We start from the raw sequence: 17,492 nt of genomic DNA, 5'->3' as shown, positions 1-17,492 counted from the left end.
CAATGGGAAATGCACAAGTGGAATGCAGACTGAAATGCTTGTGTTAAACCTTGTTTTTTTAAGCAACAAATTTAACTTAACTAGTGAATGTTTTAGCTCTTAAATTTAAGAGAAGTAACTGATCACATTAGGATTACAACATAAAATAAGTAGATTTTGAATTATTGTAAGATCTATTTGAAATCACTAAAGCAAAATTCTGTTGTAATGATTTGTAATAACAAATTATTTTATAGAGACTCTATCTTTAATACAATTGCTAATAGTAAGATAAACCCAAGGGTGGGTACAAAATTCTAATTTGAGCATGGCTGGGGTTTAATTTTCATTGATCTTAATTAACTTTTCTATTCTGGTCTGAACTCATGTGGTCAAAACTGGTTTTTCTTGCTCTCAAATACATTTCTTTGTAGCTCTACCAGTTTAACTACATGTTGAACATCTGGTTTTGAAATCACCTACTGCTCTACACCCAGTTTTGTCAACAGGTTTAGAAGAGGGCAAACTTTGAACCTTAAAAGCTAGGTTCTCACCTTTTATAGGCATCTTTGCACTTAAAGTGTTTCTCCCCTTCCAGAAAAAAAACCTTAACGTGGTGTCCACTCTGAATGAAGATTCAAACTTGACATTTACAGATTAAGTATACTTCAGAGGAGAACAGATTGTCTTATAAAGTAGCATAGACTTAATAGTCATATTTTCTCGTGAAGACATTAAGCATTTTTTTCTGATTATTATTTCAGGCATGGGTATATCTTTGTTTTAAGGATCTGTCATCTAAAAACGCAGAGGCTTGGGGCTCCTGGGTGGTTCAGTGGGTTAAAGCCTCTGCCTTCAGCTGAGAGCATGATCCCAAGGGTCCTGGGATTGAACCCCACATTGGGCTCTCTGCTCAGCGGGGAGCCTGCTTCCCCTCCAACCCCCAGCCTCTCGGCCTACTTGTGATCTCTGTCAAATAAATAAAATCTTTAAAATTAAAAAACAAAAACGCAGAGGCAGTTTTTAAGAAGACTCTCTGTCTTCTAACATAGCTTCCACATCTCCATATTCACTAGGATCAATAAAACACTTGCATTGCCCATTTAAGTATGTATCTGTTTTTTCCTCCAGAAGCAGATTTTTTAAAGAAAAGGCTATACCAAATAGAGGTAAATAATGGAATTATGTTCACAATTCTGAAAGACTAGTGGCTATTAGAATACATAAGTATTTTGTGTGGTAACTCTGGCCTTTCATGCCATGAATTTATTGTATAGTAGTATTGTGCTCTTGGTAATTCACTAACTTCAGCTCCCTTAGATGTTTGACAAATTCTGAAATAGAATCCAATTTTTCACAGAATCTGGGTACATAAAGATACTTTGTAGAAACATTAAAACTAGGGTGAGTTATGAAACTTTATTGCTTCATAGAAAACCACTTCAAAACCTAGTGGATTAAAACTGCTGTTTACTATTACAATTCTGTGTACCAGTTAATCAGTTCTGTTGGTTTTGCCAGGGTTCACCCATGTAACAGCATTCAGCTATAGGATTTCTCAGACTGGAAAGGCCAAGATGGTGTTACTCACATGTCTGATGGTTGGTATTGGTATTGGTTGACATTTAGGCTTTACTCCATGTGGCCTACTGACACGTGGGTCCCAAGACAGCATTCCAAGAGAGTGAAAGTGGAAGTTATAAGACTTTTACAGCTTTTCAGATCATACAGTGTCACTTAACACTGCATTCTCTTAGTCAAAATAAATGTCACAAGACTAGTCCATATTCAAGGGGTGGGGAAAAGTAAGATTTTACCTCCAGCAACATCACAGTATAAAGAGGTATGTGTACTTGGGAGAAATTTGGAGCCCTGTTTTGTAATTTACCACAAGTTGCTTAGAACAGTTTTCAGTACAGGCAGTCTTACAGATGTCCTGATTGGGAATTGATTTAAAATGGAGGATGATAAAATAGATTATAAGATAGGTCAGATGTTGATAATTGTTGGAGACTGTTGATTGGTACATGGAGGTTTATTACTGTTTCTAGCATATGCTTGAAAATTTTTTTTTAAAAGATTTTATTTATTTATTTGACAGAGATCACAAGTAGGCAGAGAGAGAGGAGGAAACAGGCTCCCTGCTGAGCAGAGAGCCCTATGTGGGACTCGATCCCAGGACCCTGAGATCATGACCTGAGCCGAAGGCAGCGGCTTAACCCACTGAGCCACCCAGGCGCCCAATGTTTGAAATTTTTAATAGTAAAATTTTTAAGGCATACTTGGGTATTTGAAACATTTTTGTGAGTGATTTTAACCTATTTAATATTTACTAGAATAGTACCTCTTTGTTTAATATTTATTTCTTTCGTGGTATGTGGATACTAAAGAGGGTAGACCAGTAGTACTGCAATTTAGGGAATTATTAGAAGTTCTTTATAAATTTTATTAGAAGTTATTGAGAAAACGTGTCTTTTCATTTGCAAATAACTGTTTCCATTAATTATAAAAGAAAGACCGGGGTGCCTGGGTGGCTCAGTGGGTTGAAGCCTCTGCTTTCGGCTCAGGTCATGATCCCAGGGTCCTGGAATCCAGGCCTGCATTGGGCTCTGCTCAGCAGGGAGACTGCTTCCTACTCTCTCTGCCAGCCTGTCTGCCTACTTGTGATCTTTGTCGAATAAATAAATAAAATCTTAAAAAAAAAAAAAAAAAGAAGAAGAAGACCAAGTACATTAAAGAAATTTTGGAAAACCGAATATAAAACAGAAAACAAAACCCAACCAGAGACAAGAATAAAATGTTAATAATGCTTATTTTTCCCAAATTTTTTCATACACTTAAATAGTCAAGGTATTTTTTTAGATAATAATCCTCCCATAATAAATCTGAATGACTTTAAAAAATCTTTTTACTATGTGTTAAAGACAATTTTTTAAAAGATTTTATTTATTTTAGGGAGGGAGAGAGCGCAGGGATCGGAAGGTTGGGGAGCAGAGGGAGAGGGACAAGCCGACTCTGTGCTTAGTGCAGAGCCCTATGTCGGGTTCAATCCCAGGACCCTGTGATCATCACCCAAGCTGAAATTAAGAGTGGAATGCTTAACTGACCCGAGCCACCCAGGCCCAGCAAGACAATGTCTACTAAACTGTATGAAAATCTTTAATGGTGATAGCATTGCCTAATAGTAGCGAGTATTTGCTGAATACAGTACTGTGTGCCAGCAAAGTTCATAATACACCTTTGAAGTTGGTACTATTATTATCACCATCTTGTAGGTGAATAAATATTAGAGAAATTAAGCCTAGAGTCATACGAAGTAAAGGACAGATCTCATAGCTTGCATTCTTAACTGTCATTTTTGCAAATAGAAATGGGCTGGTGTGCTAAAAATTGTGCAATGCTTAATTTATCTTTCCTGGCCTCAGTTTCATACTTATTTCTGTTAGTTAAATTAATTAATTAAAGGGAAGGTCTTAAGTGTGGCCATACTATTTGTTACTGTAGATGGGCCTGGGGCCTGTTTTGTTAGTCTGGTTGTTTGGTTTATGACTACTGTGTGATTCTTGACAGATCCTGACCAACACTGTTTAATGGAAGAGAGTGGTCTAGAGAGTAATGGGAAAGGATACGCGTTGTTTGAGAGATCCCCTTATAAGCAGAATTAGCAAAAAAACTTAACATTGTGCTTTCATTTTTCTGATCTTAGTCATTAATAAGCTTTCTAAATTAGGTAACCAGAAATCCAAGTCATACTTCTTAATCTGTGGTAGTACCCGAAAAAAGCTTTACTGTTATGTAGGGAAATATGTAGAACTCCTTTAGTCTTAAGTGTTTCCTTATACTGCCTGAAGCTTTTCAATTCACTTTTTCATAGTGCCCCAGATCTACTCATTAGGCATAATCAGTGGAGAGTGACCTCCTTAGGCTGACCATACAGAAAGGGACAGTGAAATCAGAAGGCATGGAGGTAGCATAGGTGTATGGGTAGATAATGTGAGTGATTGAAAATCTGTTATCACCTCAGCTTGCTCTCTGTTTTCAAAACTGTTTCCACCATGCTTCTAGACCTCTTCTGTGTACTTCAGACTGTTTCTTTAAAACTCATGCTTCTCTGTGTTCTACTCTGTGAATTCCCTGCCAAAAAAGAAAAAAATGTTTGGTTTTCATCAGTATTCTGAACAATTCCTCCCCACCCCCATAGAATTCTTTTTTTTTTTTTTTTAATTGTATTTATTTATTTGACAGAGATCACAAGTAGGCAGAGAGGCAGGCAGAGAGAGAGGAGGAAGCAGGCTCTCCACGGAGCAGACAGCCCGATGCAGGGCTCTATCCCAGGACCCTGGGATCATGACCCGAGCCGAAGGCAGAGGCTTTAACCCATTGAGCCACCCAGGCGCCCCTAGAATTCTTTTTTATTTGACATACTGAATCTGCTTTCTTTCTTTCTTTCCTTTTTTTAAAAAAAAAAAATTTATTTGTTTGTCAGAGACGGTGGGGGTGTGAGGGAGAGGCAGAAGAAGCAGGCTCCCTGCTGAGCAGCAAGCCCTATGCAGAACTCTATCCCAGAATGCTGGATTATGACCTGAGCGGAAGGCAGATGCTTAACCTACTGAGCCACCCAGAATCTGCTTTCTGTTTACTTTTGGGACCTCATTAATTTGCCTCAGAGCCAGTATATTTCTTCCTAATAACCTGTCCTTAATTGGGGACAAACTCGGAATTTTTTTTCTTTGTTTTTAGCTGTTGGTATCTCAAAATCTTGACTAGTTTCTGAGCCTATAGCCTGTAACATTAGGTTGTTCCCTATTATTCCACAAAGGTAGTAAAATTAGTTACTAACTTAATTCTAAGAAATGCAGGAATATGTATATGAATCTGTTATTAAGGTTAGGCAAAACTAGATAAATGTTTCATTTTCGAAAACACTGTTTGTCAGGAATATTATTTCTGGGGTCCTAAAGGAAAAAAATAATATTAGTGGTGGTAAAATTAAAAAAAAATAGTGGTGGTAAAAGCTTCAGAACCATTACCTTGTTAAAGTATAAACTCCTGAGCTAAGGACCCGAGATTGCCTTTATATAATATGGGTCTGATTTTATGTATTCATTCCCTTCAGAGACCTTTCTGTTTCTCTCTCCTCTTCTATGCCTTCAGTTTTACTCTGACGCTCAGATTGTTTTCTTTTTTCCAGTTCTTTAACATGCTTTAGCAAGTTTATGCCTTATTCCTTTTTCTATTTTTATTCTTCAAAGGTCATCTCAGATGTAACTTCCCCTGAAGTCTTTTGCATCTGGAACTTTGGCTATTCCCAGTCAGTGCTCCCATGGCATTTTCAGGTTTTTGTTGTTTATAAATGAAATTTTCATAGGATTAAGAAACAGGAAAAAGGGGCTCCTGGGTGGCTTAGTGGGTTAAAGCCTCTGACTTTGGCTCAGGTCGTGATCCCAGAGTCCTGGGATCAAGCCCCACGTTGGGCGCTCTGCTCCGCAGGGAGCCTGCTTCCTCCCCTGTCTCTCTGCCTACTTGTGATTTCTCTCTCTGTCAAAAAAAAAAAAAAATATATATATATATATATATATCTAAAAAAAGAAACAGGAAAAAATAAAATAAATACAGTGGTGTATCTGATGTAGAAATTGGTATAATTGCTAATTCTCTTTGGTAATTATTTTAGTTGGGCTTTCTAACTCTTATCCTTTTGTCAGTTTTGAAAAAAATTTCAGGCAGTATCTCTTTAATTTTTTTCTCTGCCCTGGTCCTTTCCTTCTGTAAATCCAACTAAATGTACAGTAGACTTCTTTATTCTTCTCTCAGTATCTCTTAAGCCCTCCCATCTGTATTTATTGCCATCTGTTCTTCCATGCTTCATTCTGGATTGTTTTTCTTTTAGCTTATTTCCCCTAGTTCTTCAGTTTTGCTTACTTTATTGTTAAATGGATCAATTTTCCATTTTGCTGACATTGGGGCCATATTTATGTAGTTCTGTTGACTCTTGTCTCTTGGCAGTGGGTTCATTTTTTTCCTTATATTTTTGTGTGTCTGGTAATTTTTGGTTAGTAAGTTTAAAAAAAAATAGAGGCTGAAATAAATAATATTTAAGCCTGGATATAGACATACTCTACTTCTGTCAAATTGTGTACTGTGATGGGTTGAGTTGGTGTCGACTAGTTGAGCCAGGCTTAAACTTTATCATCACTTTATTTACCTTCAGAGTTCTTCAGTACTAGACTGCCATTACTTAGTGCTTAGTGTGAGGCTGGGGTACTGGAGGATATCTTACAGTAGTATTCTTTTACAGTAGTATTCTTTTACTATCCTCAACTTCCTGCAGGGCCTGCGCATCTTATTATAAAAGTTTTTGTCTCTCTCTCTCCCCCTGGCTGTTGTAACTTCCTCAGCAGTAGGCTGTCTTTGTTTCTTATTTGAAGCTAAAGCTCATGGTAAAAGGGGGTGTTCTCAGTTCTGTATATCTTTCTTTGGTCTTAGGATGGCTCTCTGTGCCCGGTCCTCAGAGGTGGGGCTGTCTCAAATTTCTGTTCTACCTGCCTCTTGGAGTCCAGAGTGCATGCAGTCCCCTGCCATCCCTCCGCTCCCCCTGCACCCCAAAAGCAACTAATCTCTGCCTTGTATTGATGGAAGATCTTGGGCAAGCATTCATAGCCCTTCCTCAGTGGCCACAGACCTTTTGCCTTGTATTAGCATAGAGTCTGTGCTGGAAGTGGGTTTCATACCTTCTTTCCTAGCCACAGCCAATCCCACCTTGTACTCTTGCAGGTTCTGGAGCATGGCTAACCTTCTTCAAGTTCCCTTTTCTTAAGCATAGGCAGGCCCTGCATGATCATACTATAGAGAATGAAGTTTTCAGCTCTTCTGTTTGTCCTCATTCTTTCTTACGAGTTTTCAATGGAAGCCTTGGAACAAAGACTCAAACTTGTGTCGAGGCTCCCAGAGTTCCTAAACTGTCTCACACTAGCAAATATTTACCTTTCAGTATTTAAGAATTTGATCAGTTTTGGCTGTTTCTTATCAGCCTTTCTGTGACCACCTTTGTTTTATTTCTTCTTGTGGAGGGGCTTACCATTCTGTGTTGTTCAACTCATCTGTTGCCTTGTAGCCTCCACTCTGGTAGACTCGAGAAAAGTGATTTAATAGATTATCTGGCTTACCGTTATGTTAGGAGTTAGAGTGATGTTCTCTTATATTTTTCTATGCATTAAGCAGAGAGGGGAATATTTAAGCCCAATTTTTGTTTGTTTTGTTTTGCTTGAAAATACTCAAGCAAAGTTGGGAGACTAGTAAAATATCAGTATGCACATAGACATGCCTTATGCATGTCTTGGACTTCGATTTCTTATGCAAGACTGGTAAAATTAAAATTTAAACTTTCTAGAAATTACAAGTGCTTCCAGGGCAGAAGTGGCTTTTGTATTTTCATATCTCTTAGAATGCCGTTTTCCCTTCATTACTGGCGTAGTAATTCTTGTAAGACTTCATTGCTTTTAAGAGGATGGTCTTTATATTTTATTTTTTTTATTTTTTATTTTTTTTTAATATTTCTTTCGTGGTCCTTGCCTTTTCTTTTTTCTTTTCTTTTCTTTTCTTTTCTTTTTTTTTAAAGATTTTATTTATTTATTTGACAGAGAGAAATCACAAGTAGATGGAGAGGCAGGCAGAGAGAGAGAGAGGGGGAAGCAGGCTCTCTGCTGAGCAGAGAGCCCGATGCGGGACTCGATCCCAGGACCCTGAGATCATGACCTGAGCCGAAGGCAGCGGCTTAACCCACTGAGCCACCCAGGCGCCCCAAGGATGGTCTTTATATTTTAATCCAACATTTTTCATTGTTTTGAGGAAGGATTGCTTTGAGTAATCTGCTATCAAGAGCTTCTGGTTCTTGGGGCACCTGGATGGCTCAGTGGGTTGAGCCTCTGCCTTCAGCTCGGGTCATGGTCCCAGGGTTGTGGGATCGAGCCCCACATCCGGCTCTCTGCTCAGTGGGGAGCTTTCTTCCCCCTCTCTCTCTCTGCCTGCCTGTCCACCTACTTGTAATCTCTCTCTGTCAATAAATAAATAAAATCTTTAGGAAAAAAAAAACTTCAGGTTCTTTTGCATAGCATTTTGTATATCTTTGTTATTTATATCACAGTTACTTATGTACTTGCTTATTTTTATTCCATTCCCTCTACCCCTGAAATACAAGTTTTAGGAGATAGGTTTTATTATTATATTTGTAGAATTCAGCATCCCACCTGGTATATTGAAAGTACTCAGTAACTTTTAAAAGTTTTTTATTTTTTTGTTCTTGTTCTTGTTGTTTTCATTTTTTTGGTGGTAATTGGACATTAGGTGGAAACAGTAGGTTAGAGTTTTGGATGCTGGGCCAAAGAATTTAGATTTTTTCTATAGGTAAGTACTAGGAAAAAAAGTTTGATTGGACATGACATCATTGCTAGTAGAATGAAATAAAAAAGATGAAAATGTGAGTTCAGTTTAGATAGAGCCTAGCATGGTATTATTAAAGACTAACTATGTTGGTTTACCCACAGTAGCCCTGGTATCCAAGTAAAGTTTTCCTGAAAACATTGTAAAATTCAGCTTTAATTTGTTTGTATTCCAGTATAAGTTGTGATACAGTTTTTCAGTTGCACTTAATATGTAATTATGAGATACTAATAATTGCAGATAACATCAGGCACAGAATTACAGAATTTTACATGTCAGTTGATGATAGAGAATTTCTTTAGGCTTTTTATCTGAACTGAGAGGAGGCTTAAGGCAAAATTATTTCCACAGTATAGATTTGAATTGTGCTGTTTATAGGTAGAACACCTTTTTTGTCTGAAGATCCTTTATAATATTTAGCGGGTCACTGGAAAACATGAACTTGTTTTAAAGAGTGCTTCAGAGATTTTCAGGAAGCCCAGTAGAATGAAATTATCTTTAGGCGGGGAAGAAGTGCCAGTTTTCCTAGTAGGTAACAAGTCACAGGTTTATGAGATGAACAGACTATATAAATTGTAAAGTTGGTATGAATATCTCTTTTCCATTCCTGTTGCTTATGACAGTCATTTTTAAAATGCCTCAAGGTGAGGAAGGTATTCTTAACAGGCAGGGTAAAATCACAACCACTTAGGTAAACTAATAGTTCAATATCTGCTCCAGAGAATTTTTACCCAAGTGACCTCGTTTCCAAAGCCGACAAGTTCAGTGGAAGTCTCAAAGATTGATCAAAAGATTTTTGTAGCTCATTCTCTTCTTCCCATGTTCAAACCAAGTCTGAAGAATGGAAAATCAGCCCCTGGGAGCCATCAGTGCCTCAGTTTACTCAGATATGTTGATAAGGAACAAGAACAACTAATTCCATCAGGTGGACCCTTGATGCCTAGAACTTGCATGAGGCTTAAAGAGAATACAAATGGTGTTGTAGAAATTTCACAGCATCATGAATGCTGTATACAACTTCAGTGAGAAGGCATGGCAGATAATCCCATTCCATTCTGCTCAAGCTCATGTTGCACTGTCCTATGTGACTTACAAAACACAAGTGCAAGGGTACGTACGTGGCTCAGTTGGTTAAGCATCCAACTCTTGGTTTCGACTCATGAGTTGAGTATGGAGGCTACTTAAGATTCTTGCTCTCCCTCTCACTTCCCCCCTGACTCCCAAAATAAGAAAAATTAAAAAGTAAACCACAAGTTCAAGGATGAAATTATCAAGAATTTCAGGATGTCAGGAGCGAGCTTTCAGTCAAGTGCAGGGTCTTGTCCTGCATATGTCACACACCTATGAAGCCAGCCAGTTCATCTTATTACCAAATAGCTGTCTAACTCAAGAATCACATCTTAAGAAATTTAGATTTAAAGGCATACAGTGTTAGAAAAACAAAGAAACTATTCTAACCATTGAGGCAAGATTACTTAGGAACTGTTTTGTACTGTACTCTTTAAGTCTTGGTTAAAAGTATTAAGCTTCAAATACCTTTTCCTGATAGTTCTTATACGTTTCTTTTACAGCACTTAGAACAATTTGTGTGGTTTGTTTGTTCTTTGCCTGACTACAGTATTTTCCTAGTCATTATCTAAGTGTTTACATTCAGCACTGTCCTCTCATCTCCTCATGTTCAGTATTAATGTGCCTAGCACACACTAAATATGTAGGCTTGAAAAGATGTCTCCATAGTACTCTGTAAGTTTGGTAGCAGTCTTTCAAGGACTGCACATTTTATTTTTTTTCTACAGTTTTTTTGTGCTTTTGACCTACAACTTATGCAACCAAATTATATAAGTTTTCTGGTAACACCTACATTGTCAGAATTCAATCAGTTTATGTAGAGGAGTTTCCAAAAATAGTTTCATAGAGTATAAATTCTGTATCTCAGAGGACTCTGCCTCTTTGCCTTCTCCCAAGAGATTATTTTGAGCAGATTTCCTACTAGGTTAGTTTCATTCTGCAAGTAAGTCTGCAAGTAAAAATTGAGTATAAATACAAAGTAAACTATAAGGTATGATTAAGAAGCGTAATTGTTATAGAACCATCCTTAGGCCTGTATCTCTTAAAAAAACATTTTGTCTTTCTGTTAATACCCTCATCACAAATAGTCCCTTGTTTAGTATTTTTCTCTTAAGATTTTATTTATTTATTTGACAGACAGAGATCATAAGTAGTCAGAGAGGCAGGCAGAGAGAGAGGAGGAAGCAGGCTCCCCGCTGAGCAGTGAGCCCTATGCGGGGCTCGATCCCAGGACCCTGGGATCATGACCTGAGCCGAAGGCAGAGGCTTAACCCACTGAGCCACCCAGGCGCCATGTTTAGTGGTTTGTTTTTTTTTTTTTAACCATCCTTTATTTAGTATTTTTATAACCATCTTAATAAAATAGTAAACCTACTACTTGTTGAATCATTTATGGGTTTTTGCATGTCAGTATTTAACCATTGATATTCTTGTTACTAATGTATACCTTCTTTGAATGTCCAATTCATAATTATTTCTTTTCAATGAAATCCTGTATGGATGTAGTATAAATGGTTTATAAAAAGCTGAAGATGGCCGGCGGGGGTGGGGGGTGCCTGGGTGGCTCAGTCTGTTAAACAAATGCCTTCTGCTCAGGTCATGATCCCAGGGTGCTGGGATCAAGCCCCTCGTTGGGCTCCCTGCTTCTTCCTCTCCCTGTGCCTGCAGCTCTGCCTACTTGTGTTCTCTTTCTGTCAAATAAATAAAAGCCTTTAAAATAAAAATTTTTAAAAATAAGTTAAAAAAATTAAAAGCTGAAGATAAGGGTGACTGGATGGCTTGTAGTTTAGGTGCCTGACTATTGATTTTCTGTTCGGTCCTGACCTCAGGGTCTTGGGATCGGCCCTGCATTTGGCTCTGTGCTCATTGGGAAGTCCCCTTTGGGATTTTCCCTCTGCCCCACCCCGCTTGCTTGCTCTCTTTCTCTAAAATAAATAAATCAGTCTTTAAAAAAAAAAAAGTCTAGAAGGTAGAAACGATTTATGTTAGGCAACTTTGTGTGCTTTATCATCCAAACCAGGCCACTTTTTTTTTTTTTAAGATTTTATTTATTTTGACAGAGATCACAAGTAGGCAGAGAGGCAGGCGCTGAGAGGGGGAGGGGAAGCAGGCTCCCTGCTGAGCAGAGAGCTGATCCCAGGACCCTGAGACCTGACCTGAGCCTGAGGCAGAGGCTTAACCCACTGAGCCACTCAGGCCCCAAGGGCTATTTATAATTGTCCTGGGGTAATGAGCACGAATTAGGACTTTTCTGGAGATACTAGACAAACCAGGAGATAATGGTCATCATATTTTATTTTATTTATTTTTGATCATCATATTTTCAAAAGGGAAAGAAGAGTACTTTGCCCCACCCTTCATTCCCAGTGTCTTTCCAAAGGTACTGACCCTCAACTTTAGCTGTTCTGGGATTTATCTTAACATTTCTAGAGAATGTTTATACTGTTCATGATTTTTCATAGTATTTTCCTTATTCATGCTTGTTGTTACTTTCCTAATCATCTCCATCCCATAGCATGTTTGTAGCAAAATTGTTGATTCAATACCTTATTATAATACATTGTAATACATTATTGTAACTAGTAAATATTCACCCACGTTTCACCCAGACACCCTGTTTCTTTCTTTTTTTTTTTTTAATTTAAAGATTTTATTTATTTATTTGTCAGAGACAGAGGGAGAGAGAGCGCAAGTGAGCACAGGCAGGCAGAGAGGCAGGCGGAGGCAGAGGGAGAAGCAGGCTCCCCGCAGAGCAAGGAGCTGGATGTGGGACTCGATCCCAGGACCCTCAGATCATGACCTGAGCCGAAGGCAGCCGCCTAACCAACTGAGCCACCCAGGCGTCCCGTGACACCCTGTTTTTTGAACAATATCTGTTTCCTAACAGAAAATTTTCATTTGTTCTTTGTACTTAGCAATTTTTCTTTCCCAGTTGTATTATGGTCTCTGCCACATATGCCAAATAGTATCCATAGGAGTCTCCCCCAACCACTCCGAAACTTTGCTTTCATTATTCAGTCCTGCTGCTGTCCATCTTATCCTTCCTACCTACCTTTGGAACTATTTCCTGGGTTCTGTGTCTGGACTTCCCTTTCTTAACTGTTTTCTGGGTTCCATGTCTGTTTCTTTCATTCTTTATACTCTCAAGTTCGTAGGACATACTCTTCATTGATCTTCCTTTGATATTTGTCTTGTTTTTTGATCTTTTTAAAAGATCTTACATGTCTGAAAATGTGTCCTATTCTCCACCTCACATTTAATTGTTAGATTAGAATTCAAGGGTAAACATTTTTCTCAGTACTATAGGCATTGCTTCATTGTCTTAAGACTTTTTACAGTTGTCATTAAGAAGCCAGGGCAAGATCTTCTCTTCTTTTTTGGTGTTATAAAATTTCAAGGTGTTAAATTGTGCTTAGTGTTGGTCTTTTTTTTCTTTGATCCTGCCGGGTTCTCTGGAGCTCTTCCAATGTGGAGATTTGTATCCTTCAAATATTTGTATCCTTCAGTCCTGGAAGGGTTCTTTTATTTCTTTAGTAGTTTTCGTTTTCTTTCCATTTTCTTTATTCTCTATTAACCATGGCTAAAGTAAGATGATAATTCCCCTGGTTAATTCTCCTATTTTAAAGTTGTATTTTCTACTTCTGAGAGGTTTCCTCAGTTTATTCCCAATAATTATGTTGAATCTCATTGTATCACCATTTTCAAAAAGAGTATCCCATTTTCAATGTCCACAAGCTCTTTATTATACTCCAGTTGTTTTCTTAAGCACCCTGTTATTTTATGAATGGATGTCTGTTGATCTCTGAGGGTAGTAGTTAGCTATTTTCCCCAAATTTTCTTTATGTTCCTTTTTTTCCTTTTTTTAATCCTGGAAAAAGGATTTGATTGGATACTTAGTAATCCTTAATGTTTATCTGTTTGAAGGAAATGGTAAACAAAACAAAACAGTAGAAAACTCTTGGTGACTAGTGGACTTTGCTGTGGGGGAGGATGTTCCTGTGGCAGTCTAGCTTGGTAATTGGGAGCAGTCCAAATACCAGTGTCCAGAAATCTTTGTCCATGTTTTTGTTTGGTGATCCAAGAGTAAAATCCCTTAATTTTATGGCAACATTGTAGAAATAGGGTTGGGAAAAGTTCTCAGGTCTCAACATTGAACATACAGATTTTATTTTTCACACTTAGTCCTGCAGATTTGATTATATACTTGGGTGGGATGGATTACATCTGAAATCCTTATTCTGGAGAGAATAAATACTTTTGGAAGATTGAAGCTAGGGGAAGAATTTGTTGGTTTACTGTTTGAACTACATATTTGACCTCAACTCACTTTTAACGCCATGCATCTTTTATGGTGGTATCTGGTACCCTCAGGCTGCTTTTTTGTGTACTAAGGCCAAATGCTTTGCTTCTAGTTTCTACCTCTTAAGGGCCTAGGGTGTAGTTTTATCTTCTCTGTTTAATTATTGTGCCTTTACTCTTCCTTTGGATTTCCAAATACACATTGAAATCTCTTGCCTTCTGTGGCCCCCTTTGGATTCATTACCTATCGTTTTATCAGGGTTTTAGAAAGGGGCAAAACAGGTACATAAGGATAATCTCTTGTGTTTTAACTGGAAGTTCTAAACTGACCTTTTTTGATAAGCTTGCTTTGATTTAGTCATATTCATTGTAACTTTTACTGTGGTTTGTCATTAGGTGGACATTTTTAGTGGAATAATTTTAATTGATAATGAGTTTGTGTTACATCTTTTTCATGTTTGTTGTGTATCTCCTGCTGTAATATAGACCATATGTTTTAGTGTTTTTTTCCTCTTTTCAGTCTCTTTTCTGTTATTGCCTGATACCATGTTTTTAAAGTAAATATCATAACGAAAGGAAATTCTTTTGTAGTAACTTTTAAGGTAGAAAGTTGTGATTGATCCAGAGTTGGTGAGTTAATGAGATTCCATGCCAAAAATAGATGAGGTATTTTTACTTTAAATTTGAATTTTTTTTTCCTTTTTCTTTTGTGGGGAGTAGGGGTGGATGGTTGGGGTGGGAGGGACAGAGGGAGAGAAACAGAGAGAATCTCAGCAGGCTCCATGCTCAGTGCAGGGCCTGATACAGGGCTCCATCTCACAATCCTGAGTTCATGACCCGAGCATAAATCAAGATGCAGATGCCTAACTGTCTGGAGCCACTGAGGTGCCGCTGAATTTGAATGTTTTAATAAAGCACATACGCCTTATCCAAGTGGCATATCAGATAAGCGCCTCTGTTTGTAGTTACTTTAATGTCATCCACTACCAGAATAAGAAGGAAATTTTTGACCCTTCTTGAAAGTGGGTAGGGAAAAGTTGAAGAGATTATTGTGATTTTTAAAATTTTTTTGATTATAAAAGTAATGTCTTGATGGCAGCACTGTTTGTAATAGCCTAAAATTGGAAACAGTTCAATGTCCATCTGCAATACAATGGACAAATAATTTATGTGTATTGATAACAATGAAATACTATATAAACCAGTTAGAGTGAACTTATTACAGCTACATGCTACAATACAAATGAATCTCAGAAATACAACGTTGAGCAAATAAAACCAGACATAAGAGAGTACATGTTCTATCATTTCTTTCGTATACGCACAGGTGTCCACCCCTATCCAAAAGTAAGAGTATTTCTTTGAAACCTTTTGTAGGCTAGAATGATGTAAAGTGAAGAAGCAGTTATTAGTTTATATGGGAAAACTTTCTGAGTTTTCCCAGACCCAAAAATATCTCGTCTCAGACTTTTCTGTTACTGTACACCATATTGTGCAAATGGATACACAGTACACATTGAGATAAAGCACAGAAGCTTGCAGACAGTTTAAAGTTATGGCGGCTTGATGCTAAGATGAGGAGTGTAGTTCCTGGGGAAGGAGGTTGGTGTTGGCACTTGCTACTCAGGGTATACACTGCCTCAGTGCTACAAAACAAATGTTGAATGCTGTTTTTTCACTTTCCGTTCCCTTTTTATAAAAGCAAAAATTCTCTCTGGATTTCTTATGCTTAGCAAAAGCAGATACCATATATAGGTCTTTCATAAAAGTGACAGGGCATAATGTGAACTTTTGAAAAGTGGGAGGTACCTGTATATTTAAAAGATTACACATAGCTATTGTGACTCTTGGTCTAGGTTGAGGAATGTTTACTAAAGAAAACTTAGAAATTATCACTTTTGAAAAAGGGAAATAAAACAAATTATAGCATAACTTAGAGTGTCTTAAAGTATGTACAGAATAGAAGCACACAAAGAAAAATGATGAGTGTTTTCATACTATGACTAGAAATTGAATGGGGAATGTACAGAGTTTCCATGTGTGTACAAAGTCTGTGAAAGTGTAGTGTGATAGGGGAGTGCAAATAGTATAGCTAATGCTCATGGTATGAGTATTAAGCACTAATAATAGGTAAGGATAGCAAGACAGTCAAGAACAAATTTGTGTTGGATTCCATAGAGACAAAATTGAGTAAGGAAAAGAGCCCAGGCTTTGGAAACAACCTCAGTTCTTCATCCCTCTTTTATCAGTTTGCTTCATTTTATGGACAGTGGGAAGCCTTTGATGGACTTTAGACTTCTGCCTTAGAGAAGACAGGGTGTTGATAGTCTCATAATTCACCATGTCTGATACAGTTAATTTGCATGGTTAATTCTTGATTCGAGCTAATGATTAAGGAGGATTAAGAATCTAAGGTTTGCGTGTTTTTCCAAAGGTAATTATTCAAAATTTGCATTTCACAGGAAACCTCAAGAATGGATTCTAAACCGTCAAGGATTCCAAGAAGAATTTCAGTTCAACCCCCCACCTCTTTAAGTGCTAGGATGATGTCTGGAAGCAGAGGGAATAATTTAAATGATACCTATCACTCAAGAGACTCTTCATTTAGACTGGATTCTGAATATCAGGTAACATCTTAATTTGGAATATATGTACATAGTTTCTTTGAAAACTATGATTTTATGGTTTTATGGTTTTTAGATTTTAGGAAAGTAATGAGTATAATTAATAAGACGCTCAGATGGATCTGAGGCATCCTGTAATAAAATACATTAATATATCCACAGGAAAATGAATGATTATTCACACCAAGTAGCAAAAACTCAGTGTTTTTAGTCTTTGTGGATTTCAAAATTATGAAGGAGGCATTGTGGTCTTAATGTAAATCATTATGCTTTATTTCAAAGACTTGGAAACCCATTTACTTAAAAACATAAGTATCAGTTTAAGTATAAATTTGACTGCATTAAACAATGTGGATGATTTGGTCAAAGGATAGAAAGTGCATCCTTTCTTAACATTGTACGTATTCATCTGACTTTTTCTCTGCATGTACAAGGCAACAGTGGAGTAATGATTGTTAAGGGTTTTTTTTAGTATGGCTTCCAAATATTTTGCTTTTAGTGGCAGGTGATTATTAAATTGACAGACTGTCTTGTGAAGATGTATTACTAACAATCTTTTAGACATACTTTGGGACTTTATTTTCATGGTTAATCTAATGAGTTTGCAGATTTATAATCTACATTAGCTACTCTTATATATTAGTTTTCCTTTGGATTGATAGCACTTAGGGTTTTGAAATGGTTTATTAGTTATACTAACTGTTATACATATAACAGTTATGTTATAAACATAACAGTTGTAAAAAAAAAGTATAAATCTCAGAAGCATGATTTCTAGGTTTAATTCAATTCCTATTGTTCATCTTTCAAATTTCAGGTTATTGCATTGTTGACTAAAAAAGCTAATTAAATCATATGTGATGTGGACAAGTCTGATGTTAGGTAACTTGAATCTAAGAGAATCCTTCAGTGAGAATTTTCATTTACGCATTTATAAATGTATATAACATGTGATATTCTACATGACAGTCATTTTTTAAATGTTTCTATGCAGTAATAAGCATATTACAAAATACTCAGAGGAAAAAAATTCCCTAAAATGCATATATCACATACTTCCTCATTTTCTATGAACTATTACTG

The 17,492-nt window shown here is 37.1% G+C and overlaps 1 protein-coding gene across 14 annotated transcripts in view; it reads left to right on the top strand.

The window, feature by feature from the left end:
* Nucleotides 1-17,492, top strand: part of MARCHF7 (membrane associated ring-CH-type finger 7) — a 50,954-nt gene that overhangs the window by 2,501 nt on the left and 30,961 nt on the right. For all 14 annotated transcript variants that reach the window (XR_006602463.1, XR_001178097.2, XR_006602464.1 and 11 more), the window contains exon 2: nucleotides 16,248-16,412. Coding sequence is in view for 9 of the 14 variants with exons in the window: in XM_004743919.3 (XP_004743976.1) it covers nucleotides 16,260-16,412 (153 nt within the window). In the remaining 5 variants the exon portion in view is untranslated. The remainder of the gene's footprint in view (nucleotides 1-16,247; nucleotides 16,413-17,492) is intronic.

This window comes from Mustela putorius, unplaced genomic scaffold, assembly GCF_011764305.1.
Source record: "Mustela putorius furo isolate JIRA1106 unplaced genomic scaffold, ASM1176430v1.1 tig00003869_pilon_pilon_pilon, whole genome shotgun sequence".
In the NCBI taxonomy this organism is placed as follows: Eukaryota; Metazoa; Chordata; class Mammalia; order Carnivora; family Mustelidae; genus Mustela; species Mustela putorius.
Note: the sequence above shows the minus strand (reverse complement) of the source record. Positions and strands in the feature narration are given on the sequence as shown.